At 39.1% G+C, this 27,942-nt stretch overlaps 1 protein-coding gene and 1 non-coding gene across 2 annotated transcripts; both read left to right on the top strand.

Annotated features, from left to right (window-relative positions):
- Positions 1-109: 109 nt before the first annotated feature.
- Positions 110-26,256, top strand: LOC129762760 (synaptic vesicle glycoprotein 2C-like). Its single transcript, XM_055761285.1, has 11 exons — positions 110-384; positions 10,021-10,218; positions 10,480-10,642; positions 10,952-11,133; positions 16,795-16,979; positions 17,053-17,270; positions 24,859-25,099; positions 25,176-25,287; positions 25,609-25,768; positions 25,833-25,960; positions 26,066-26,256. Exons 1-11 carry the CDS (start codon positions 321-323, stop codon positions 26,119-26,121), a joined length of 1,707 nt encoding a protein of 568 aa, XP_055617260.1. The 5' UTR covers positions 110-320; the 3' UTR covers positions 26,122-26,256.
- Trnaw-cca (transfer RNA tryptophan (anticodon CCA)) lies at positions 11,443-11,514 on the top strand. Its single transcript has one exon. It is a non-coding gene; the product is annotated as a tRNA-Trp (tRNA).
- Positions 26,257-27,942: the final 1,686 nt, after the last annotated feature.

Below are 27,942 nucleotides of genomic sequence, written 5' to 3'. Positions count from 1 at the left end.
GCAAGACCTTCATGCGAGCATTTCAACGAGTTCCACGCTAGTTCTGTTTGCCAATGCTGAGCCATATCTCTCCGAATGGTACTTTCCATGGGTTACTATGGTAGAGCATGTGTCCCACCCCATTCAAGTGTAACTGACCGTGAACAGCGCAGTAGGCGCGCGAGTCTTCCTCTTGTTGTCCTGCTGTAAAATGTGCCCTTCTGGGAAGAGAAGTAGTAGTTGACCGTGTTTCCGGTGGAAGCAGCAAAATTCCGTATTTATTTTCGGTGAAATTGGTTTGTGAGGGCGATTGTTCCGGTTGATTAGACCAGGCCGCGAAAATGTTGGAACCGTCACAGGAAAAGTACAAAAACGAGGTTAAACGAGAGCAGGCTGTCGATTGTGGTGAGTGTTATTAGAAATTAAATTTAAATTAGAACCTGTCCATCAAAAATTAGCACGGGTGTGAAATGTTCAGGTATAAGATTCTCCGAGAAACTCTGCGTGCTGTTACCAACAACATTAGGACTACGCAGCACCGCTTTTACGCAGATATTTGAGCTTCAATACTTGTTTCCAGTGAAATTCACTTCGGTTGAACCGGATAGACGACAAAAGAAAGTCTTTCGTTATCTTGACAGTTTGTTCACCTGGAGCTGTGCCATCTCCTTAGAAGAGTATGAATTAGATTCGAGTGATTTTTGACTCTGAGCCCATTTTGATGGCGCTATTCTGAAAATATATGCTAGACTAGCCCGTATTTCGTCGGGGAACAGGATGAAACTTTATCCTCTCATGCATCGCAACAATTGGTTCCATTATGACGAAACTTTCCTCGAAAACAATGCCGAAATTGAAACTTCACGGAGCAGTCTCTCCGCACGATGGTCACGCGAACTAATCCCGAGAAAACAAAGTTTGTGGTATAATTAGTGCGAACCTAACATATGAGCATGATTGCGATAACTTATTTTCCCCCGGGTTCAGGGTAAAAGTTCGACGCTCGACGGCTATCGGTAGCGAAATGGAAATGAGTGTGGTTGGACTTTCCTCGTTTGTTGAAATTGATTCGATTAAGTGATTCCGATTCGATTAAGTTTCTCTCGGGTGTCGCTAGTAGCGTTTTAGAAGTTTACATATCCGTCAGTACCATTCATGTTTTTTACGTGTTCCTCCTCCTATGCCTCCTATATAAATATGATACAGTACACGCCGATTGGAAAATCCACGTAAAAAATCGCGTTAATTGAGAAATCCGCGTTAAAAAACTTCGTAAAAAACACGTAAAAACCGCGTAAAAAACTGAGTGTAATCGTTTCAACTTTTGCCCAGTTAAAAAACATTCCAGTTAAAGCAGGTCCAATTATCAAACGTCTACTGTACCGATATTTTCCAACAAAAGGCTCTAATTGTCATTGTAAAGCTCATCATTCATCGTCATCATCTTTGGCAACGTTGGCTTGTTTTGACATCTAGCAAAGAATTTCAACACAAAACAAAACAAGTTTTACTCTGCAGCATACCACATGAGCTGAAAAATCCCGGGATTTTTCAACAGATGGCACCACTAAAAATGAACAGGATTCATTTCGAGAGGATCATCTGTCACTAGCTTGTGTCTGAAGTTTCACGGCATATCGTTTATTTGTTCACAAACTACAGTTATTTAAGGGTCACTACCTGGGCATTCGTACAAAAAAATGGTAAAAGAGGAATATCGTATTTTGATCAAACATTGTTCTTTCATGAGAAAACTCCTGAATAATCAATTCCACGTTTTGAACGATCGTAAAGTGAAGTTACGCGTGTTAGCTGAGACCGTAGGAGCGAGTGGGATACATTTTGCACGACATTTTGGACGTGAAAAAGCTCTCCGCGCGATGGGTGCCGCGTTTGCTGACCGTCGACCAAAAACAGCGGCGCGTTGATGATTCAACAACCGGTTTGGCGTTGTTGGAGCGTAATCGAGTGGACTTCTTCCGACGTTTTGTGACAATGGATGAAACGTGGATCCATTACCACACACCTGACTCCAATAGGCAGTCTGCAGAGTGGCACTGAGACATATTTCGAAGACCTAGACATTTTGTACTACAGAAAGGGAATCGAAATGTTGGAATCTCGCTATACCAAGTGTATTGTTGAGGAATAAATACAGCTTTCCCCGAAAAACGATTGTTTTCATTTAAAATCCCGGGACTTTTCAGCACATGTAGTAGGTTTGAAGAGCTATGAACATGTCGATAGATTTTCTGCTTCCATTGAACGAAAAAGGCGGCAGAATCGCAACGAATTCTTGCCAAAGTTAACGGTAAACACGTTCTTGGAAAACCGCAGTGCTTGGAGAGGTTTACTTTTCGACGGAATCGGCACACAAATGCACCAACAACTCGCGGAACAATTGAATGAGGCTCAAGAAGCCATCTCCATACGTGACCACGTGACCATACGTGACATGATCTTCAACATGGGAAAAAGTCAGAAGTTCGGTAAAAGAGATTCCACATGAGTAGAATCAAAGTAGAGAGCAAAAAAAATCTTAAAATCACACATGAAATGCTGCTCACCACGTACAAAAGTAATCATTTCTCCATCGCATCGCAGCAGGAGATGAAATGTTGTTTTATTTCGAGAATCCTAAGTGTCAAAAATATTGGGCATCAAGGGCATCGTCAACATCGGTTGCTCTGTGTTTGGTGGAAGACGAAAGGGGAAAAAGAGTAGGCGTTGACGGTGAAGTGAGTGGATTCAAGAAAAGAATGATGACTTACAATCTGAATAAACCAATATTAATTCTACATTGTTGTTTCACTGATAGATCAGGATATTATAAATTGGCGACGAGGAAAACAATTTGTGGTTGAACATTAATATTAATTTTATTATTTTAGATGTGGAGGAGTTCGGAAATTTTCAAGATGGCTGTCATTTTGTAGCATACCAAATGGTCGGTGTTCAGTCACACCAGACCAAGTAACAAAATAAGAAAAAATGAGTCAATAGTAGCAAACAGTCAAGAAATTCTTGACCTACATTTTACATTTATCATATCACACTTATGTTGCCAACAACCACGTTTAAGGCATAAATTTATTTCGACTGATCAGCAAAAACTGATAATAGTATTCAGTCAGAGTGGGCCAAGTGCGTGTTACCATAGCGATTAGAGAGCGAACATTGGATTTCTTTACATCAGAAGATCCTTCCCTTTGGTCTCTAGTTGACCCGGGAAAGAAATTTATATCGAGTATTTTATTATATCTTGTTCAGACAGAGTGGATTGAGTGCCAGATAGTGAAAAATTGTAATTCACAAATTTTTCATGGTCGATGTCAAATAAAACCGTGGTCTTTCATTGGTACTCTTTTTCAAATTCTCGCTAACCCGTTCGTCGTTGAAACAAATTTTTTAGAAAATCAAGAATTGTACTTGAAAAATACATACTAATCGATTATTTTTGGTAAGTAAAATACAGTCTCAAGCGATAAAGCCGGGTTGTTCCATTTCATAGGTTTAGGTAAGGTTTAGGGGGTAATTCTACTGAATAAATGATATTATTTTATCATATCATAGTGCATTCGTAGTGGACCAAGTCTCAGAATAATATGTTTCAATCAGAATTGACCAAGTACACATAGCCAGTCGTAAAACCCTCCTGATCAATCGATTAACAATCGATAAAACAACGATCGATTTGAAAATCGATGAGATAACAATCGAGTTGAGATCCATAAGACAAAAATTGATTTGGAAATCTATAAAACATCTATCCAGTTGGGAATAGATGAAATAACGTTCGATTTGAGAATAGATAAAACAACGATCGATTTGGGAATCGATTAGATAACGATCGATTTGGGAATCGGTGAGATAACGATCGATTTGAGATAGATGTGACAAAAATTGATTTGGGAATCTGTAAAACAACTATCGAGTTGGGAATCGCTGAGATAACGATCGATTTGGGAATCGATAAAACAACGATCGATTTGGGAATCGATGAGACAACGATCGATTTGGGAATCGATGAGATAACGATCAATTTGGGAATCGATAAAACAACGATCGATTTGGGAATCGATGAGATAACGATCGATTTGTGATAGATATGACAAAAATTGTTTTGGGAATCTAGAAAACAACTATCGAGTTGGGAATACATAGTTGCAATAACGATCGATTTGGGAATCGATTAGATAACAATCGATTTGAGATAGATATGACTAAAATTTATTTGGGAATCTATAAAACAACTATCGAGTTGGGAATAGATCTCTATCGATCGATTTGGGAATCGATAAAATAACGGTAGATTTGGGAATCGCTCAGATAACCATCGATTTGGGAATCGCTCAGATAACCATCGATTTGGGAATCGATAAAACAACGATCGATTTGGGAATCGATTAGATAACAATCGATTTGAGATAGATATGACGAAAATTGATTTGGGAATATATAAAACAACTATCGAGTTGGGAATAAATGAAATAACGATCGATTTGGAATTCGAGGAGTAACAATCGATTTGGGAATCGATTAGATAACGATCGAGTTGGGAATCGATTAAATAACAATCGATTTGAGATAGATATGGCAAAAAATTTGTTTGGGAATCGATAAAACAACGATCAATTTGGGAATCGATGAGATAACAATCGTAAGCTTTTAAAATTGGTTAGAAAAAACAGACCAAGGATTTTGGAGAAAAAGAGACTGATAAATCGGTAAGAATTACGCCTCTTATGAAATTTTGTGCATTGCATTGAGTTATACATATTGGAGGATTCTTAAGTTAATATGAACTCAAAGATACCTGTACAATATTAAAACGTTACCCAAGCGTCATACCTGACCCGTTCCGAGCAGATATTGAGATCGGAAGAAAACGGAATTATTCATCGTTCTTCGTTATGCAAAGTCTGCTGTCTCCTAGAAGACTTCAAGGCGAAAAGGTTTGGAGTTCTAACAGTAGATGTTAATATTGATCACGTCTCTCCAAAGATCGAACCACTTTTAAAGGCTAATGATGCTCGAAGTTAAACTCTGTTTTTTTTCTAACCAATGCAACGTCTACCAACAACTTTGAGACCGCTAAATTCAACAATCTCCAGAGTTTGTAACCTAGGATGAGTGAAGAGAAAGGGTATATCTAGGCTATCAACTGTACACCCTGTACCCTTTGCATCGGAAGAAAAGCTAATCCGTGAAATAGTATTTTTTCAACAAATGCGGCTGCTGTCAAAGAGATGACTTAATGGAAACTTCAAAACAGTGCCTCAAGATCAAACTCAACAGCTGCCAGTGGAATTTTACACCTATTCGAATTAACTGTTCGAGGATTCAGGGATTGTCCTATGTATCGATTGGATTGTGATTCGTTCGGCAATTTGGTGGCCTAAGATCAACAGAACGGTCAAGGAATTCAATCGCAAACTTCGTTGTTTCGCTTTAATGGTTAGAACAACCACCGGTTAGTGCGTGGGAAAATAAAGCTGTGAACTTTTCAGTACAAGACTACAAATAGTTCTCAACTACGTTTCGTGTGTGAAGAGTTCCGAAAGGTAACGGGCTTTAGATCGGGGCCGATGTTTGAGAGGCGAATTAGATGTAAACTTCTTGAAGAACCAAATGTCGTGACCAGGGTCGCGAAACTGAGAAGCCATCTTTGAATTTATTAGCTTCGATCCGAAAAGCACCTTCCACTCGAAAAATCGTACACAGAATGATCTCTCTAGTGATCCCCGATAATCGTTCGATTAATCGATTAATCGAATACTTCCTACAGAAATCGATTATTAATCGAACGAATACTGCGCAACCAATAATCGAAGCGAACGAATAATTTACGTCGATTAATCGATACAAACCCAGAGAAAAAAAACGTAAGGCCGCTGTAGTTTTATCCTGAAAATCAATCATTATCTTTGACGCTACCCTAAACTGGTAAATGAAGCCCAATGCCGTCAACGCGAATTGAGCTTTGTTTACAAGTTTAGGTAAGAGTAATGGCGGGTTTACATTAGGGAGATCTATAGCTATAGATGGATTTATTCACGTGAATATAGGTGTAAACGGGTGAGAATAAATATGATACACTTATTCGAGGTATATATAACTTGAATAAATTCAGCATATGTAAACACTTGTGAATTTCTCACTGGTGAAAAATCACTAAAGTTGGATGCAGTTCTACTTCAGGTGAATAAATTCACCGAAAATATGAATATATTCATATAGAAGTTCACGCTAGTGTAAACAGTTGATGCGATTTCTATAAATCTCATCATATTTCTTCACATGAATATATCACTAGTCTAAACCCACCCTAAGAGATAATACAGTAGAACCTCGATTTTCCGCGAGCGGATGATCCGCGACTACGAGTTCCTTAGTAAATCTATAAACCTTCCCGAAATTTGTCAGTGAGTGGTAGACTCATGCTCTTTTGTTTTGGTCATGGCTTTCACATTATCTGATCACTGATGTACACGACCATACAGATGGATAGTTCAATATTTTCTGTATTGATAAAACATGGTTTTCATGCTAAAAATACTTTTTTTCAATGCAACCTCACTTTTAGCCCTTTATTGCGTTATCCGCGATTTTCGTTATACGCGGTGATCTAGCCCGACTATTCCGCGGATAACCGGGGTTCTACTGTAATTGATTTTCAGGCAGAATGAACACTTTTTTGATTCCAGAATGCTTTCTCGCAAATGAGAAAATCAGTCTAACAAATTATTTCTCTCAATGTGACGATTAATCGATTAATCGATTATTAGAGGCGATTAATCGTATCGAATAACAAACTGATGAAAAGTATTCGATTAGCTGATGAACGATTAATTTCAAAAATCGGGGACACTAGATCTCTCAACTCGATACAATGCATCATCCAACCAAGAGAATCAAATTCTCTCCCGCTTAATTTTCTCTCAGGGCTCTCATTTTTCTGAATTGATGCCAAATTAGATTGAGTCCTCTGAAGTCCTTGTCCTTAATCGTTTTCAAAATTTTTACATCTATGGGGAAAGTCCACAAGAAATCTGAACTCCCTGTTCTCACATCGGAACAATGAGAATTATTCTCTTGTCTTCGGCTCGGCCTTCGGCAATCATCGTTTTTCTCAAGCGTCTCTTCTTCCGGTAAATCTTGCGTTTAGGAAACTTTGCGTTTTCCTACACTTTTATGCTAAGTGTACAAGAAGTGGGTTACATACTTTATTTATGTCAGCTTTATTTCCCACACCAAGACACAAATAATATAGCAGTCTAGAACAAACTGTTGGAGAGACCAATGAGCAGACTAAGCAAGTACTTCATGTGATGGCTTATGTATTATGTTATGAAATTTAAAAGAAGAGAGTGATATGGTGTCTGATCCCTCATCGTTAATAATAAACATACCGGGAAAGCGATACGTTGGTTAGTATTGATAGCGGGAAGACGAATGGGAGAAAGGGAGTAGGCGGTGACGGGTGGAGTGAGTGGTGATAGATTTAGGAAGAGAATAATGATTCACAATGTGAATAAACGGCTATTGAATTATACATTGCTGTTTCACTGATAGATCAGGATGTTACAGCAGGCTCAAGACACTGATGCTCTCTTTTAATGCTCAATAAAACATATTTTTTTCTCTTCTTCGTATACGCTCGTTTCGGTTCACGCTCATACGTTTCATTCTTTACATTGAAGCGATCTGTCATTTTCAAATCGGATTTAAACATTCATTTATTCAAGCAGTTTATATTCAAATGAAAGTTTGGTTGATGTACACAAAACAGTAGTTCCAGCGTGATTGCTATCCTCTCCTATGTCTCTTTTAATACCACTTTTATTGAAGTCGGTCCCGGACAACCCGTTATGGTGGAATGAAACGAGCAACTTTTATAATGATTCCTCTCAAAAATGGGTAACTTGTTTTAGTGTGCAAGCTAAAGTTTGTTTACATGTCAGCAAAAGTTTGTGTAATCGATTCATCCCGTTTAAGTTGTTCGTTTTCGTTATGACTATAATTGATCTTGAGACAAGAAAGAAAAATCTGCACACTTGGTGTACTGAAAAGTGTGCTACCTTCAACCAAATCGCAAAACGGTTTAAAATGCACTACCTAAGTGTGAAAAATGTCATCCACAAGTATGACAACAAGTTCCTTGAATAATATACCTAGATCCGGTAGAAAAGCTGGTTCCAGTTAGCCCATGTTGGATCGTACAGTAGTGACTTACATGAAATGGCACCGATCGGTATCAACGCGTGATTTGGCCAAAAAGTTTAAAACCAGCATTGGAATGATTCAGAGAATCAAGACCAGGAACTCATTGAAGACATACAAGAAGCGGAAGGTGCCTATAAAACCGCAGAACAACAATCTCGAATCAACACGAATCAGCACGAAAACTGTATAACTGGCTGCTGGACAACAGCACCTGGTGCATCCTGATGGACGGCGAAACATACGTCAAACAGGATGGAAGCGTTCTTGAATCTCAGTTCTACTTGAAATCGGCGGAGGAGGAGGTGGACGATGCTGAATGCGCGATTGCGCTAGGAAAATTTGGAGACAAGGTCCTAATATGGCAGGATATTTGTATTTGTGGTCTGCGGTATCCTATTTTCTTCACAAAAGGTACAATCAATGCTCAAATTTACAAAATTGAATAATTGAAGAACAGATTGCTGCTTCTCTAAAAAGAGGCATCTGTCTCTCCCTTTCTTCTGGCCAGATTTGGCATCTGCACATTACGCTAAGCCAGTATTACAATGGCTCACAGACAATAATATCCAATTCAGTTTCCCAAACCATGGAGGAATTCAGAAAAAAATGGACATCAGCATCCAGGAAATGCACAACAGCTACTGTGCAGAATTTGATGAAAGGTCTTTCGTCAAACGTGCGTTCGTTCTATAGAGCATAACATTTTGACTTATGTTAGCCACACTATTGTTTCACATTGAACTGATCTTCAATAAACGAAAAACAAAATTCGAAATAATGACCGTGTTTTATTTTTATTGACGAACAAATGTTGCTAAAGACTTTTCGATACAGTCCTTTAGAATGTCCCATGAGATAAAAAGACAGTACTGTTAAACAATCGTAAGATGGAATAATAACATTTTATGATTCGTGGTAAAAATATCGATGAATGTACCTATCAACTTGTTTCAACATTTCATATTTCTCTTAACCCTTTGCGGTCGTATTAAATTTTTATATGGGTGTCGTACTGGTCGGAATTAATTTCCCTTGAAAGAGCAGATATTACTGCATGTATCATGTAAGATTATGAAAGCTAAATAAGATCTAAATATGCATCCACTGAACAATGTGTTTTTATATAACAACCATATTTTATAATTCTCCTTCGTGTCTATCAAACGAGTATAAACTCAAGTCTTATGGATCAGCCTACGACTGAAAGTCTCTCGAATAAAGACATTCCATCAATTTTCGTACACATTTTGGTACTCCTCCCCTATTCATATCGTAGTTTAAAATAAAATACGGATTACTAACGCAGACGGTGCCGCCTCTTTTCATCCTTTTTACTATAACTGTTGTATCCGATGTATCGTAGCTATTCAGCATAGTGACTATGCTCTTATGTTTCCTCGATAATTAAACTGAGCACCGTTATCCATTACTCATATAAGCATCATATTAACTTGTGAACAGGTTCACCAGACATTAAGATTCGTTAAGAAAAAGTAAAATATGGCTGAAAGTGATACATGGCTGAATAAAGGGCCTGATCACGAACGTCACTTCACGGTGAAAACGAAATGAATTGTATGCAGTTTGTATACATTTCATTCCGTTTTCACCGTGAAGTGACGTTCGTGATCAGGCCCAAAGTATAAGATATGATTCCTTGCTGTGGTGGCTGAGAGCAGACAAACGACCTCAAAGAGTTAAATGTAGATACGTTTATGTCACTCTGTCACCTTCTTGTCGAAGACAACGAGAAGCAAATTTACCAGAACCAGCACTATAACTTAATGTCTCTCTCGTATATTTGTATGGTTTTAGGACCTGCCGACTTCGAAACGGCCATCGCGGCAACCGGCTATGGGAGATTCAATTTTCTCCTCCTGCTGATAGCGATGCCCTGCTGCATTTGCACCGTGTTCGAAACGACAACGATGTCCTACGTGTTGCCCAGTGCCGAGTGTGACCTGCATCTTACCCTCGTCGACAAGGGCACCCTTAATGCGGTAACTTACGTAGGTATGGCATGAACTTAGTTCGAATTGACACTGGGGGTGTCCCATCCTGAGTGCAGCGCGTTTTGTAGCTTCAGTACTAACCTCAATGGAGGACAATATAATTCATGAAACCAGCCTTCTAGATATTTTAGGTGTTTTTGTTCTGACAGTAACAGTGAACAATAACAATAACAGATTAATCTTCATCCTATCATGCCATTTTTTTAATTTTCTGAGCACCACTAACGGAAAGAATTTGATCATACACTAACCTCGTCCGCAGGAATGATTTCATCCGCCTTTCTTTGGGGCTTCCTCTCGGATATGTACGGCAGGAAACGGCTGCTGGTTTACGGCTTCTTCCTGGATGCAACTTTCAACGTACTTTGTGCCACAAGCCAGACCGTGGTCGCAATCATGATTTTCAAATTTATGGGCGGCTTTATGTAAGTATCTGAATTTTTAGTCGAGTGATATCGGCCTTGTGCGGTAGGTTTGGGAGAAAATCACAGAATAGAAGCGACTGAGTGAACTTGTTAAAGATGATTTAGATTACATCAATCATCCAAGTTGGCGGTTGTTTAATGATCAATTCCCAGTTTGCATTGTATCTCAATTTTGACCGTCGTTCCGACGGTTAAGCGACGTGTTATGATTCCATCCGGATTTATTTTGGCACCAAATATAAAACAAAATAATCACCTGTCACCTGCCATAGTCAGTGAACTCTCTCTCTCCCACCCCAAACATTTCAGAATATGCGGCCCCTTCGCGGTGCTGATGGCGTATCTGTCCGAATTTCACAGTCTCCAGCATCGTTCCCGGGTGATGATACTGATTGGCATCTTCTACAGCATCGGTAACGTTCTGTTGCCGTCACTGGCCTGGATTATCATTCCACAGGAGTGGGACTTTTTGCTGTTTGGTGGAAAATTTGGTGAGTACCTTTTGCTGCATTTCACACATTTCGTTTCTCGTCCTCCGAGTCAAAAAAAAAAAAAGCTGCACCGTGCATTTCGTGTTAGAGTGCACCTGCTGTGCGATGTGTGATTCGCGTTAAAATAATGCTTGTTCTTTAAGGGAAATGGAAAACGGGAGATGTGATATCAATGTTCCTGCACTATTAGCTACATTTTGCACTTTGTTAGAATCTGTAGCAATTTTATACAGAGCTGCAAGAATTTAGGAATGATGTGATATATAATTTTATGTCGGAATCGGTGTATTACTCCGATGAATTCCAACGGACTCCGTGGCGCAACGGTAGCGCGTCTGACTCCAGATCAGAAGGTTGCGTATTCAAATCACGTCGGGGTCACAGTGTCGATTGTTTGCGCCTTCGGTTACTTAGGCTCCCTGGTACCGTTATTTTGCTTCTGTGCCCGCAATAAACTTCAAATTAATTTGAAATTAAAAATTAGTTTTACATAATATTACAACTCTCGCTTCCATATGTACCAATGCGCACACGCGAGTCTGTGTATTTAAAAAAATCATACTTTTATTCCATTTCTCAGAAACAATCCAATAATAAATTTTACTCTTCGATGACGCTTTTACCGTAGGAATCACTCTTCCCCGAGCAGTTCAATTTTCCGTAACATCGATTCAATCGCCTCTCAACTTCAGAACTGCGAACATCTCAACTATCCATCCGTGTTGCTTAGCAAAGACGAACTGGACTGGAAAACTCTAAAATGAAAAACCAAACAAGATCGAAAAATCTTCACGGTCGAAAAGCGTCTCGTATTGGAGTAAACGGCGGTTCGTTCATCAGTTGCTTCTTGTTCAATAGTCTTCCTGTTTTTTTCCACTTGTTTTGCAATGTACAATCACTCCGGGATTAATGTCGAACGTTGCGATTGAGTCTTCGAGAAGATACAATGAAATGACTTTAAGTGCACAAATTTAAAAATGTTATATTCCATTCTTTTACTGCATATTTCACAAGTTGAAACATTCGCTCTCTCAATTCCTGTTACATATTCATCATAGCCGTTTATCACTTTTATTTTCATTTCACTCGAGCAAGATTTTCGGTTGGGGTAGATTGAAATTTATGGTGTCAAACAGGCTGTTCTCGTTGCTTCGGCAGTGTAAATCTGAGAATGAATCGTTAGTTATAGAAATGAGGTTTTAATATACAGTGAAGTGTATGGCTTTAAATTGTGCATGATGATTCTGTATTTTTGTTGATAAAAATATTTTTCTAGATTCTAGATTTCTAAATAAATTTTCACAACAGACTGAAAGCTAAGAAATAATTAGGCATGAGTAGCAGGCAGTTGTCACACCCATTCCTTCATTATTCTAGGGTATTGGTGAGACTAAAATAAATTCGTGGGCATGTTTAATTTTCATTATCCACAGTTAGAGGTTTCATCCTATGACCCACGATTTTATTTTAAGGAGTGTATCGAAAAGTAGTCTTAAACATTTAACACATTATTACACACAAACGGGAGAATTTTTGACGTAGGACTACGTCTTTCATTTCTATACCGGGGTGTAAAATCAAAGTTTCGAAAACGAAAGCGTTACGCCGGAGACCGAGATTTTGAGCGTTAATAGCTCCTAAACAGCTGAACGAAATGGTATGATTAACACTTCATTCGAAAGATAAAATGTCTACGCGTTATATACTTGTTACTTTTTGATCCAAAAACTTGTTTCAATAGTCTTAAAATTGCTTTCAAAACAGGCTATTGAAATCACCAATCGGTATATAAGCGAGCGCCACTCGGAAATTCACTCAGTTATAATTGAACAGCGATTGGAGCATGTTGTCGATGTTGTGGTGAAGCTCTTCGTTTATCATGAAAGCGCGGATGAACGGTGTCACCAAGAGCCTGTTTGTGCACCTTAGGCCGAAAGGGAATCCATCAGGAGGAGAGTGATGCCACAAACGGTTCCGCTTGAAACATGGGAGCAGCCAACACACACACATACACGCGCGGAACTATTTTCGTTTGGATGCTATTCAGCATCGAGAAATTTCCGGAAAGATTCAATCGTTGTTGAAAAATAATCTGCCAGTTCCCCTGAAAACTGAAAAATATATTCATGCGAAAGAGTTCATTTTAATGTTTTCTATGCATGTAACACTGTGACCAAATATTTTTCAATTAAGTGCTATTAATAGGTGGTTATCGAGTTAGCATTAACCACTGGTGGGCTTCGAGTATCGAGGAAAATCGGGAAAGAACCAATCGTTGCTGAAAAATGCTCTGTCAGTTCCCCTGGGAATTGAAAAATACATTGATAAGAAAGAGTTTATTTTAATGTTTTCTTTCCATGTAACAATGCAGCCAAATACATTTGGTTTTGTGATTTTTCAATCGATCGCAATTAACAGGAAAGCTTCTGAAAATTATTCTTTTTCGGCGAGGAATCAAGGGATCGAGGGATTCATTACCTAGCCTGACCTGACCTGAAAGACATGCAGTTTGTTTGGAACTGTGAGGGAGGGCAGAAAAGCCAGGAGGCAGGAGGCAGGAGGAGAAGAGAAGGTGACCAAGAGAGTATCAGCATCGAAAAACGGTTCCCCGGGAAGACATCGAAGCAGCCGCCACACACACACATACACGCATAGATTTTTTTTTCGTTTGGATGCCATTCAGCATCGATAAAATTCCGGAAAGATTCAATCGTTGCTGAAAAATAATCTGCCAGTTTCCCTGGGAATTGAAAAATACATTCACGTGAAAAAGTTTATTTTAATGTTTCCTCTCCATGTAAAACTGCGATCGAATACAGTTGGTTTTGTGATTTTTCAATCAAGTGCAATTAACAGGTGATTATCAAGTTAGCATTAACCACTGGTGATGGACTTCGAGAAAAATCCGGAATGATGTCATCGTTACTGCTAAATAATCTGCCAGTTCCCTTGGAATTGAAAATTATGTTCAAGCGGAAGAGTTTATTTTAATGTTTCCGATCCAAATAGTGCTGCTGCGATCGAATACATTTGGTTTTGTGATTTTTCAATCAAGTGCAACTAATTAGCAGGAAAGCTTTTGTAGATTATTCTCCCCCATCAGTAGAATATTTTCGTATCGAATACAGTTCGCGCGCGCAATGGAAAATGTTTCGCATCGCGAAAATCATATAATTTTCAATTATTGCTCAGTCGCCGAAAGTTTCAAACTAAAAGAGTTCATTCGCCTCTAGTTTGCCTTCCAAATTTCCATCGTAAACCACACCTTCACCGATTCAGTCACGGACAAAAAGCATACTTAAGCGATATTGTGGTGGTGAAACGAATTCATTTTTCGTGAGGACGTCGACAAGACAACATCGTTACTGAACGAGTTGAACGAGCTGGACGAGCTGGACGGCGAGGGATCAAGGGATTCATTATCATTAAGAGAAGAGAAAACGACCGAGAGAATACCAGCATCGAAAATTGGTTCCGCTTGAGACATCGGAGCAACCGTCACACACACACACATACACGCGCGCAACTCTTTACGTTTGCTGATTATCGAGAAGAATCCGGAAAGAAGTGACCGTTGCTGAAAAATAATCTGTCAGTTCCCCTTGGAATTGCAAATTAGATTCGAAAGAGTTTATTTTAACGTTTTCTATCCATATAATACTGCGACCAAATACAATTGATTTTGTGGTTTTTCAATCAAGTGCAATTAAGAGGTGGTCATCGAGTTAGCATTAACCACTGGTGGTGGACTTCGAGAAGAATCCGGAAAGATATCGCTGCTGCAAAATAATCTGCCAGTTCCTCTTGGCATTGAAAATAACATGCAAGCGAAAGAGCTCTCGTTTTCGAAGTGCCTCAAATATTCATTTAGTAATTCATTCAGAATGGATTCAGATTCAACTTCAAACAAATGATCACTGAATCAACGATAGTCCTACGTCACCATTGCGGTTATACCATAGATATAACCCACTTCCTGTTTTTTGTCGTGTAATCAGAGCACGCTTTGTTTACAAGTCAAAAATCGAAATACAAGTTATTTAGTCGCGTTCATAAAGTTGTTTTCGAAATGTCGCGGAATGATATAGAAACTGAAAAGAAAATTCTGCACAATTGGTGCACCGAAAAAGGTGTTACACACCATAAAATAGCAAAAACAATCAAAGTTTGTCCAGAAAGTGTTATACGAATCGTCGCAAAGTTCGGTAATGAGTGTTCCTTCGAGGATCTCACCAGAAGTGAATGAAAACTCGAACCGAATCATTTCCGAATTGGACCAAAAAGTTGTAAGTTATATTCAGAAGAACAGGGGTGCACCTATTCGTGATGTGGCCAGAAGTTCAAAACCAGCGTTGGGATGATTCAGCGGATTACACAGAGACATGGTCTAAAGACCTTAAATAAGTAAAAAGTGACCAAACAAACACCGGAGCAGCAAGATCGCGCTAAAATACGAGCTCTTAAGCTATATGAGCGTATTTTGAACAATCCCAACCATGTCGAAACATACGTCAAAGAAGATTCCACAACGCTGCCGGGACCTCAGTTTTATACCAAATCGATTGGAGAGAGTGTACCATCAGCGGGTACGACTGTTGCGACCAAAAAGTGCTCGTTTGGCAAGCCATTTGCACGTGTGGCATGGGATCGTCAACTTTTTTGACAAAAGAGACTATAAATGCTCAAATTGATGTGGCAGAATGCTTGAAGAAGATATTGATCCCACTTTATAGAAAGCACGAGGTTCTTCCTCTACTCTGGCCGGATTTGGCATCAGCACATTATGCCAAATCAACTCTACAATGGTTTTCGGAGAACAACATCATGTTCGTTGAAAAAGTGTTCAAGATGAATTGGTCTGTAGCGTCCAAAAAGTGCACAAAGACTATTGTGCAGAATTTAATGAGTGGAGTTTAATCTAAAGTTCGATAATTTTTTACAAATCAACAATGAGCTGGATTTTTTCATTTAATTGCTATATAAACTTAATATTCTTCAATTAAATTCACTTCTGTAAACACTTTCTGAACGTTTTCAGTTTTATTTCGATGTTTGAAAGCTCAAGTTTACTTTTCGATATACTCCTTATTAGGAAGCGATAGGTTTACATTGCAAAAATCATAATAACCGAGCAAAATGACATGCTCCCAGAGGATATGCAATACACGACTCGATTCAAATACCCTCCATCAACAGCTCACTATTCTTCGAACCCCGGAACCATGAGTCGATCTGCATAGGTTCTCTCTACTTTCATTTCCTTTACCGTGGAAAACTACTTTTCATCCCTACTGGTGCAGTGCAACATATTAACACGGAAAAAGGAAAATTAAATTAAAAGGTAATTACATTCCTGCTACCTTGGATCCGTCTCACCCATCGACGATTGCACACCAGAGTTGAAGTGTGCAGTTGTGGAGTCAAAACGGTGGAAACGTTTCCGTAATTCGATTTAATTAACGAGTTTGTAAGTGGTTGATTCGAGGAAGAAAATCCCATTGTTTCCGCCAATATTTGATGCTACATGGCATTTCCCATTCCCGGGAAAAACAACAGACAGCAGGCAGAATTGGCTTCAACATTGATGAATGCTTCCATTGTGTGCGAACGAACCAAATCTATGCTCTATGCTATTGATCTCAAATTTCTCCCCTCCCACAGCGATTCACTCCTGGCAGATATTCCTCGCCGTCTGCTGCTTCCCGAGTCTGCTCTCTGGCGCCTGTGTGCTGTTTATGCCCGAGAGTCCCAAGTTTCTGATGTCTAAGGGACGCAACGAGCAGGCGATGGCAGTGTTCCAGAAGCTGTACTCATTGAACACCGGTCGGAGTCGAGGAGAGTATCCGGTAGTAAAATCGTTTCGTTTCGTAATCTTGAGTTGAGTGTATAATTTCGTTCTTTACTTGGCAAACCGAACAGATTAAAGAGCTGATGAACGAAACAACGCTGCCCAGTGAGGCGGATGTTGGCGGGGATGGCACGCAGACTACCGCCAAGGGAGAAGAGAGGACGACGAGCTGCAGCTCGAAGCTAAAGGGATTACGTGATGGGTTGCAACAGATTCTGGGAATGTTCCGTAAGCCGCATCTCAAGAACTCGCTGCTAGCGTACAGCATCCAGTTTGGAATTTTATTCGGGTGAGTTGAGAAATTTGCATGTGGTTATACTGTGTGGAGGTGTGTGCTGGAAGGTGCGAGAAATGGGTTTTCCGGTAGGAAAGTGCATGTTACGTAGGAAGTAGTTTGTTGTCACGTGTCATTCCATCGGTAGAAAAGCGGAAGTATGGATGGGAGATCACAAGATGCGATCTTTAATTACGTAAGATCAAATGTAGTCAGATTCCTGATGGTAAATAATACTCTATCCTAGCTATAAGTTGAACATCTCAGTATAAACAGGAATCATTGCTCGGTATGCAATTCAATTAGGAATTAGTTATCAGCCTGGTGCAATGCTCTATTGATGTACTGATATTTTCTCCTATTGACTGTAACTGTGACACCCTCCCCTGGGTAATCTATTGGGATGGTTCCTCTCAGGTGTACGACATTATCGCTATCTCACTCTACCTACCGTCACCGCCTGTCTCACTATGAAATAGTTCATCATCGACATCACGATATGTCAGATGGAGGTAAATTGGTAATTCGCGACGACAGAGAAATAGTGTCGACGTCTGGTGGCGACTTCAAATTAGGGCCATAATCTTGGTCCCAAACTTGTTAGTTAAAAAATCAGATTAGAAAACACGAAGCCGGTTTTCAAATTTTCAAATTTCAATGAAAATTTTCACATTATGTTATTTAATTACTTGGAACACGTATTTCTGACTTTCGTTCAATCATATGGCTATACAATTCCACCATTGTTACTGATTTCCTTCATTACAATCCCCCTTATTCCACGCGGCGAGTGACGTGAGATAGCAAAGGATCTCACTTCATTGTGGAAGCTACCTTACTTTTCAACTTCTTTTCGATCCCTGAGTCGATAACAAATGAGGACACGACATCTAATCTCATCTAGTGACAAACTGTAGTCAAGCCTTTCGCCTAAGGGAATGCAGTGACTTGAGCCATCTCACCTCATTCGCCGCGCGGAATAAAGGGGAATATAAAGATGTCTTCATAAACAATTTTCCTATGAGACTTTTTCACCACCTGCAAACATAAATGTTTTTCATTTAAATAGAATACTAATTTGATATGGAAAATTTTCATTCATGATTTTAATTTTGAAAACGTGTTCATTCCTACTATCAGCTAATCTTTGGCGCTCCCCTAAACTAGTAAACGAAGCTCAATGCCGGTCAAAATCGCCCTCAACCCGAGACACCGAAAGTATCCGCGATGACTAGTGGCGACATTCGAGTTTGGGATCCAAACTATTTTCCATCAGATTAGAGAGCTCTAAAGCTGTATTAAGTTGCTCAGATTTGAATGAAGATTCCTACTTATCGTTATATAACTACTTGAAGCAAGAAGTCCTGACCCTAACTTAACCTTCTTCTTCTTCTTGGATGGCACTAACGTTCCGGGTGGAACTTTGACCTTCTCAATGTAGGTACTACTTGCGTCATTTTTATTAGTAGTACTTAGTTGAGTTTTCTATGCCGGATAAAACGCCTTGAATGTATTCTGGAATGGCAAGTTCTAGAATACGCGGTGCAAGCCAGAAGAATTTTTTTTTGACGAAAAGTCCCTCGGCCAGAACGGGAATCGAACCCTAACTCCCGGCAGGATAATGTGGGACGCTAACAACTCGACCACGGGAGCACTTAACCTATTTCCTCTAAATTTTCAGATATTCCTACTAAAACTTATTATCATAATGTAAAATCAATTTCAGACACAATTTTCGTATAAGATTTTCTCACCACTTGCAGAAAAAAATAATTCGCGTTCACATAGAATACTAATTTGATTCGGAAAAGTTAATTTTCATTCATAAATTACACTTTAAAACTCGTTTTTCCTTTTCAAAAACACATCATACTTCTCGCTTCACAAATACAGGCGGTTCCTTTCTGTTTCAGAGATGCCAGATTTTTTTTAGTTTTCGAAAATATATGCAAGTTGTATTGTCTACAAGCAAATATTGTTATTCTATGAATAAGATTACATGAGGGACTGAGAAGAAAAGAGGTGTAAGTGACATGTTCGAATTTCTCTTCATCGGTCAGAAATTAGCTGCAAACATATTCCGACCTTATTTGACAATGTGAACAATAGGTCAGATCCTCAATTATCGGTTCTGTAGCAAACAGAAATTGGAACGTTTTTGCAGCTGAGCTATTCACGAAAGAAAATGTTTATGGTGGAAAAATCGATCAAGTCACCCCTTTCCTTTTGAGCCCCTCATATATAATTTCTAGATCATATTCACCTTACACGCACTTTTCTCCGCCTGTGATTTTCCCTCATATCCTCATTCTCCAAACTTCATAGCGGAATATGAAGAAACACACAACTAAGACTAAAGTGGCTGGCCCGTTTGCTAGCACAAACAAAACTATGACCGAGTCCAGAACGTTAAAAAAACTCCTAAACCGCTGTTACGTTTCATCCAATTTCTCAACATCAGATTGTCAGTTTACTTTGATGTTCTAATTTGTATTACGAAAAGTATCGTATTTGGCTTTTAAAAGTATTAGTTTTCCAAACCAAATGCTTTCATTCATGCTTCCTAGAATTTCTAAAGTTTATAAAAATTAAATTGCAATCGCAAAAAAGACTAATAAAAATGAAATGTCTTTGAATTTACAGTCACGCTTGCGGATCTGGCAACTCAGTCTCGAAGTCCGAGAGGTAAAACGTCAACATCATGCATTTATTTGAAATGTTACGATATTGATGCTCGAAAAACAGAAAATCCCGGCCCTAGGGCATCCATATACTAATACACTGCATTTCACAGCGTCAAACATGTCCGGGTCGCAAATGCAATTTGCGATCACTGTCACTCGCAAGAACTGCCAAACTCTCAAGCTGGTGTTAATCAAGGCGCTTAACATACTACCAGGTGGGTCAAAATGTGAAATCCACTCTACAGCCAATAATTTACAGGATGACATTAACACACTTCTAAAATAAAAAATTATGAATGAAAATTTGTTTTTCTATTTCGAATATGTATCTATGCAATACAGTATTACGTAATATTGAACTAGAATTGTGTCTGATGATGATTTTATATTATAATGGCGTGTTTTTGTAAATGTTGTGTGTTGTGAAATATATAGCCAAATGGTTAAGAGAGCGTCGTGTTTCAAGTAATCGAATAACTTAAGAATCTCCATTCAAATTTTAGAATTGCAAAACTATCTTCTTTAAATTTTCGCGAATTTGACGATTGTTTCGGGTTAAATATGATTAGCGAATGGGCGCAACTTGTTACGTAGATCTGCCTTGAGCTCACCGAGAAGTTTTATAGTTTGGTAATGACAGCTAAATTTGCGACACATCTTGACTCGCGGATCATATCCTCTTGGCCGGGGCCTGGAATATCCGAATTTCTGCGTCGTCGGCTGTGTTCAGCTGTCATTATGCTCTCAAATGTCATCATATTGTCAATAGTATTGACCGTGTAACGTCCGCTTAAGACAAGACATGATAAATGGCTTCTTAGGCGGCGGTGACACTGGATGCAGAAAAGTGCTCGTACGAATTGTATGCAATAGTGAAAGTAAACAACCACATTGAGTTGTATGGCTGTGGTTACATTGCTTCCCCCTTGCTTCGTTCGAATTCATCAGCTTCTATCGAACAAAATTGTTTGTTTCTATTCGTACAATCAAATTTTCGTGCGTACTCCTATTTAAAGTAATCTTAGCCTTTCTCTTATTTCTGCATTTTCATCGACCAAGTGCTAGCACAGGGAACAGGGAAGCGAGATGTAAAAATTGCCAAATGTTATAACATTTCGGAAGATTATTTTCCCATGAGAGAAACATGCGTTCTTAGTATCATATATTTTTTGAACTGTAGGGGAAGACGGGGGTAAGACCGTCCGGCGGGGTAAGATGGACCACTTCTAGTTTTATAAGAAATCCTCAGTATTTTGGCAAATATGCTACGCAAGAAGCATTAATAGCATACTTTTGTCATTTCGAAACACCTTGCAACACTTGAGCGCATGAAATATCAAAATCTTTCTCTTTCTGTCTGATTCTTAATCTTTATCTTTCTGTCTGTCTGATTCTTAATCTTTTTCTTTCTGTCTGTCTGATTCTTATGGACTCGGAAACTACTGAACCGATCGACATTAAAATTGGTATGGTTCAGAGGTTAGAGGTTTTTGGGCCGGGAAAGGTTTACGTGATAGTTTGAAACCTGGGTCTGAGAGGTGGGTCTGCCACACAAATGAAACACAAATTTCTAAATTAAATAAATGATTCTATGGTGGTTAGATTCCCCTCCCCCTCTCTTAGGGGCGCTGCCATACAAATGAAACACAAATTTCTCCATTACTCGGGGATTAATCAAGCAAATGAAATCAAATTTGGCATGAGGAGGTTATTGGGTGCAATAAATGTTTTTACGGTAAAGAGACACTCCACCCCCTCTCTAAGGGGGGGAGGGGGTCTGCCATACAAATGAAATACAAATTTCTGCATTACTCGAGAATTAATCGAACAAATGAAACCAAATTTGGCATGAGGAGGTTATTGGGTGCAATAAATGTTTTTACGGTAGTTAGACACTCCACCACCTCTCTAAGGGGGGGATGCCACACAAATGAATCACAAATTCCTGCATTACTCGAGAATTAATCAAGCAAATAAAACCAAAGGGGGAGACGGACCATTTCCGACGGGGTAAAAGCGCCACACGTTGTGATATCAACATATCGAATCGGAACCAGAAATACATACTTCGGGGTCATTAAGACTTCACGTGAACAGATTTTGCACATGGAATATAGAATATAGAACAACCCTAAACATTTAGTACCTTAGACAACACTTTTCCTGTTATTTTTACTAGACTAAACTGTTCGATAATAGTATCGCTCCGTCTTCCCCGCGGGTGGCCCTTCTTACCCCACCAGCAAAATAAGAAGTGTTTTTTTATCATTTTAAAAATTAATGAAAAAACGCCGAAAAAGTTATACAATCAACAGTTACACATTTTTAGTAGTAGATTATTATATACTCAATGATATGTAGCACAACAAATAGGGGAAATGACCGAGGACGTTTAACTGAAAACTGTTTTTTTAGGAGGACGGTCTTACCCCGTCTTCCCCTACCATTTTTTTGTATTGATCATTCAACCGAATAGCACATATTTTAAATAGTTAGTATTATCCTGTGATATTGGTATGCAAAAAACAAAAATTAAATGTGGACAGAGCAAAGAAAACTAGAAAACGTAGATTTGATAGCAGGAGTATGATATGTTGAAATAGTTGAATCAAATTTATGGTTCATTTTATTCATCAAGAGACTATGGGCCTCATTCCCGTATACATTTCACGTCGAAAACGAAATGAGCGACACGTCATTGAATTTCGTTTTACGAGTTAGTGAAGCGTCAAAGATAACAATGGGTTTTCAGGCAGAATGAACGCTTTTCAAATAGAAACTATTAATGAGAATTAACTTCTCCGTAGTGTTCAATGTGAATGGAAAACTTGGTGTCCTTCATCTGATAAAATAATCTCTTACAAAAAATGCATCTGAAGATAATTTTATATTATAATGATAAGTTTTAGTGGTAATAGGTTAAGTTAGGGTAAGAAAGACGTGCTTCAAGTAAACAAAATAACTCCAAGTTTAAATTTTGGTTCGGATTTAAGCAACTTTAGACTACCTTCGGGCCGGCTAATTTGATAGAGAGTAGTATGCCTTGTAAAAACTAATTTCAAATCCAGATGTCCACACCGTATCGTTGCCATCGCTGTTATACTTCATTTCGTTTTCATCGTGAAGTGTATACGGGAATAAGACCCTTCAATTCAACCCTGATATCATTCAAAAACTAACAGTACTGAAATATTGATGAACATTACATATACGTTCCCAAATTATAACATATCGTTTTTTTAATATGTATGCATAATTGTATATTTATTCAGGTTCCAACATGATTACGAATATTTTTTCTGCTGCATTGGTTGTTATTTGGCCCTTATTTTATTGCTAATTGCTTTACGGTTGGAAAATAATTGAATACTCTTCTCTGATGGGCCGCTGCAACTGGATGCTGGATGACAGAGGAATCACAAAAAGGTATAGGATGGAAATTCCGATGTAAAATTTTCCTCTCTTCGGAACTGAACGAAAACGAAAATATACAATGAATCGATAAAAGAGATTCCCACTAAATTAAAACGTGAATTGAGCTATTATTTATTTTTGAATATTTTTGGCAACACTGTGAAAGTGGCCCCGAGATCCAATGGATTTGCGTGGTTTTGTAGTAGCAGTTGGAAATGGATGATTCATGATTCATTCTTGTTCTCGTTAGAACAATACACACAATTTTTGTTCTTATTGCTGACACACATAGCGAACTCAGTCGCGAAAATTCTTTTCGTGCTAGACACAGCGTTATCCATCTGATGGCTCATAAAATTTACAAAACGTACATATGATTCAATCATACACAACCAATCTCCACATGACGGTATGAAAATCGACGCGGTATGTCTTATTTAATATTTCTTTTCTTTTTTGCTTCTGCCCATCCGTGTAGGCTTTGCACAATGCTTACTTCGCTCATATTCTGAGAATGCCTTCTGAGGCGAAATTTGGTCAAACATCTCTCATACATAATTATCTCTTGCAACGGATTATCATACCACGTCGTTTAGTTGGCAAAGAAGTATGAACGCTGAAATCCTTGCGAAAAAGATATGGTGCAAAAATGATGCATGACAATCGACGCAGTGGCTCCACCGAACAAAATTGTACCGTTGTGTGCGACATTTGTCTTCCAATCATCCTTTGTATCAAGCAAAACAGTTGTGTCTGACATCAGCATTGAAAAATACTGTTGTCTGCTAGTTGAATCGAGACTGTGACTTGTATTATAGAGGCTTCAAAATTTCTCAGTTCATTCATCTCTAGCCATGAAAAGGACAAATTGAAAAACTCAACTAAACTCTCGGCCTTGCAAAACTTCGCTACCGTCTGGTTTGGCTCTCTGGATCACTGATGAATCATGAATGCGCTGAAATGTAGCTTGTTTATACACAAAATATTGAAAACGGGCGGAGCCCAAATTGCAATATTTTCGATAGCCCCATTGTCCGTAGAACAAATGCTGCATTTGCTATTTCTATTTCATAAAAACTGTTTTCTGTTTTCTGAATTGGAAACATTACTGAAAAATGTAGTCCTACGTTAAAAAACAGGCACAACTTTCTTGAGTTTTCCTTATTGTTACCCATAAAAGTAGTATCGTAGGGTTAGGTTGAATATGCTTTTTCTTACAGTCAGATAATTTTCGTTTCACTATTGATGTTCAACGTTCAAGGCTCTCACTTACCCGTCCTTTTCATGCATAAAAAACGCTGCAATGGAATGGGTTATGCTTCCAGATTCTTGCTGAAGCAACCTTCGTTTCAGTTTTTTGTAACACGACGAAAGCGTCGTTGTACAAAATATGATGATTACAATACGTCACGTCTCTCGTGTTAATAATTGAATCATTGAATTAGATCTAATTCCATCATGAAATCATCACGGCACTCATGTAATTTTCCCTCATTTCCCGCTAGACTCAACACATTCCGCCTCTGGGTGCCCCAGCTTTTCAACATCATCGATGAGTACGAGCTGGATCCGAATCCGAACCTCAATGCCGATGCAACGTTGTGCGACATGTTAGCCTACAAAGTGAACAAATCCAACAGCATCCATTCGCAGGAAGCCGTTTCATCAGCTCTCGACCAGCAACAACTGCTGCTGAGCCCGGAATCAGACGTGGTGGACATGAATAACATCATACTGTGCGAAGCGGTAGGAAAATCATCTCGCCATCATCCCCCCCTTTTTCCTTCTTCTCAAACGCTAAGATCCTTTTCGACGCTTGCAGACAACCGAAGGCAGCATGTATCTCAAATCGTTAATCATAGGCTTCGTTGGCGTCTTTGCCTACGTGATCACAACCATGCTGATTAATGCCATCGGCAATCGGAACATTCTGGGTGAGTCAATAAGGCTTTGTGCTTGGGTCCTTTGTGCCATTGTCACAGCATTTCACGTCACAGCACTTTACCGCTACGGGAAGTGATTTGTATGGACCGACACGTGACACGCGTTGGTAGCCTAGTCCTCATGCAAAATTACCACACAAGACAAATAGAGCTCAGTTCCGAAAAATGCTACTCCATTGAGCTAATCAACTTGTGTTGTGTCCTTTGATGATGAATCGCTCATTAGGTTTGGGCTTTCATTATGAAACACCGCAAAGATGATGGGAATGTTACGCGATTGACAGATCCATTTTCTTTCTCCCGTGAACACAGTGTACGGACTACTCACATCCGGCGTTTGTGGGGTGTCGCTTTATTGGGCCAAAAGCTCGGCCATCGTGCTGGCACTGTCTTCGACGTATATCACCATCACAAGCATCAGTTCTACCGCCCTGGTCGGTTCGGTCGTTGCAATGTTCCCCACGTCTATGCGGTAAATGCGTTCGGATTTTAAAATGCACCACCTACTCTCATTCCTGTTCCTGTTTCTTTCGCAGAACGATGGTCGTCTCACTGACGATGATGTTCGGCCGGACCGGGTCCATCATCGGTAACCTGCTGTTTCCGTATCTGATGTCGCTCGGGTGCTGGCCGCCCTTTGTTATGATCGGTGCAATTCAAATCGGTGAGTATGGAGCCCATAGTCTTGATGCTGTCTATGAAACATACATTCTGAATTGACTGCTAAAATTCAACCATTTGGTACGGCTTCATTTTGCCTCTTTTGTAGCTGTGAGTCTGATCGCTACCACCATTCCCAGAACGGTAAGGAAGCCGCTGCAGTGAAGCGGTACGAGAGAGCTCCTCCGTGGAAGGCTTAATAGATATAGATGGAGTAATTTGTGTCGATAAGCTTAATTTATTGTAATTATGGTAGGATTTCTCGAAGAAAACATATCATCAACGGGATAAAAAAGTGCGGAGATCGTGCGATGGAAGCACGAAGCGTCTGTTTGGATAGAACGAAAAGAAAGCTCTAACGATTCTATTGTTGCTGATGGATATATATATGTGCTTACCAATTCATGAGGTGGATATGCGTTTTCTGGTAAACAACTTATTCACCTAAAATTGCAGTTAGGAAAATCATTGAATAGCTTCGCGCGTTGATTGTTTCTGACGTAGGACTACGTCTAACCGGAAGATATAGAGGTAAAATGAAAATCTAGACACCGAAAATGGAGGCAAAAAAAGGAGAGAATTTGAACTCTTATAACTCGAGCATTTATTAAAAGATAGCAAAGATGTTTGTTTCAATTGATAGATTTCTACACATCTATCACAATCGATAACATTTTATTTTTCTTAAGATTAACAATTGAATAATTTTATTAATTTTAATAGTAAAACTGTGAAATGTAAAGCATGGTCATCGTTTTAGCGTGTGAGTGACAGGAGCAGCGGAATGAGTGGCAGGAGCGTAGCGGTGCCAACGGCGATAGCGGGCCACGAGTTTTAATTTTGTTGCGTTTATACTCTAAGAGCCTCTGCAGACTGCGGACAATTCACCGGCCGATAGTTTTATACGATTCGAGTTAGTGCAAACACTTACCCAACTGAATAGATGCATTGGGCGCGTATGGATATCTCACGGTACTGATCAAGAAGCTGATTAAACTGTTGGACGCAGTATGCGAGGGCTTCGAGGCCATTATTCCACGAGTAAAGATCGGAACGAGTAAATATTGGTGACTTCAAGTTTGTGTATTTCTGTTCAAAATGTGTATATATGCAGTCATTCAATGCCAAACCATCAGAGTGGTTCTCCGATTTTCGTCAAAAGTGGTAATTTCATTCTTTATCGCTAAACACCGTACGATCATCTAAATCGGTTCTGTAGTTCAAATGTCATGAATTTTTGCAAAAAGTTATTTTTGGATAAAAGGGGAAAAAAGGATTTTTCTGACCACCCTGAAATGGAAATGGGCACCCTATTAAAAAAATAAAAGAAATCGGGTATATTTGTTTGCAATAAATAACAAAATTACCACTTTTGACGAAAATCTGAGAACCACTATATCGGTTTGGCATGAAATGGCTGTATATGTATACTAGGGTGGCAGCGAAAATGTCAAATTGTCAAATTTAATGTCAAATTCCAAAAACCAATCATGTACATTTTGTTTATTGGCCCAAAACAATGACCTTTGCAAAGTTACAGCTCGATCGGACATGATTTAGGGGTGCCTCCAAACGCCTCAAAGTTTTGATTTTTTAATCCTCGAAAATCTTCCAAGGGGGGAGTAAAGTAAATTTGGAAGATAGTTTTTTTTTCGATGCCAAATGACTTAAAAATGCATAAAACGTCGAGATCTGGTGTTATCTCGAAAAAAAAATTTTGGCTGAAAATCAACTTTCCGGGACTTAGCCTAAGTGGCCAAAAAAAATCAAAATTTTGAGCGCTTTGAGGCACCCGTAGGTCATGTCCAATTGAACTGAAACTTTGCACAGGTATTTTTTTTGGGCCAATAAACGAAATGGACATGGTCGGTTTTTGAAATTCAATGATGAATTTTTTCCATACATCCATTGCCACCCTAGTGTAGTTTTTCGTTGGAATCACCATTTTTAATAAAGTATTCTTTGAAAATTCGAGATGGCCATTTT

This window comes from Toxorhynchites rutilus, chromosome 1, assembly GCF_029784135.1.
Source record: "Toxorhynchites rutilus septentrionalis strain SRP chromosome 1, ASM2978413v1, whole genome shotgun sequence".
In the NCBI taxonomy this organism is placed as follows: domain Eukaryota; kingdom Metazoa; phylum Arthropoda; class Insecta; order Diptera; family Culicidae; genus Toxorhynchites; species Toxorhynchites rutilus.
This window is presented reverse-complemented; position numbering and strand designations above follow the sequence as displayed.

Excerpts from the sequence above, each read along its gene's own strand:
- LOC129762760 (XM_055761285.1), top strand. The coding sequence starts at position 321 with ATGTTGGAACCGTCACAGGAAAAGTACAAAAACGAGGTTAAACGAGAG. Across the intron at positions 10,219-10,479 it reads TAATGCGGTAACTTACGTAG|GAATGATTTCATCCGCCTTT; the intron begins GTATGGCATGAA and ends CCTCGTCCGCAG. Across the intron at positions 25,100-25,175 it reads ACATCATACTGTGCGAAGCG|ACAACCGAAGGCAGCATGTA; the intron begins GTAGGAAAATCA and ends CGACGCTTGCAG.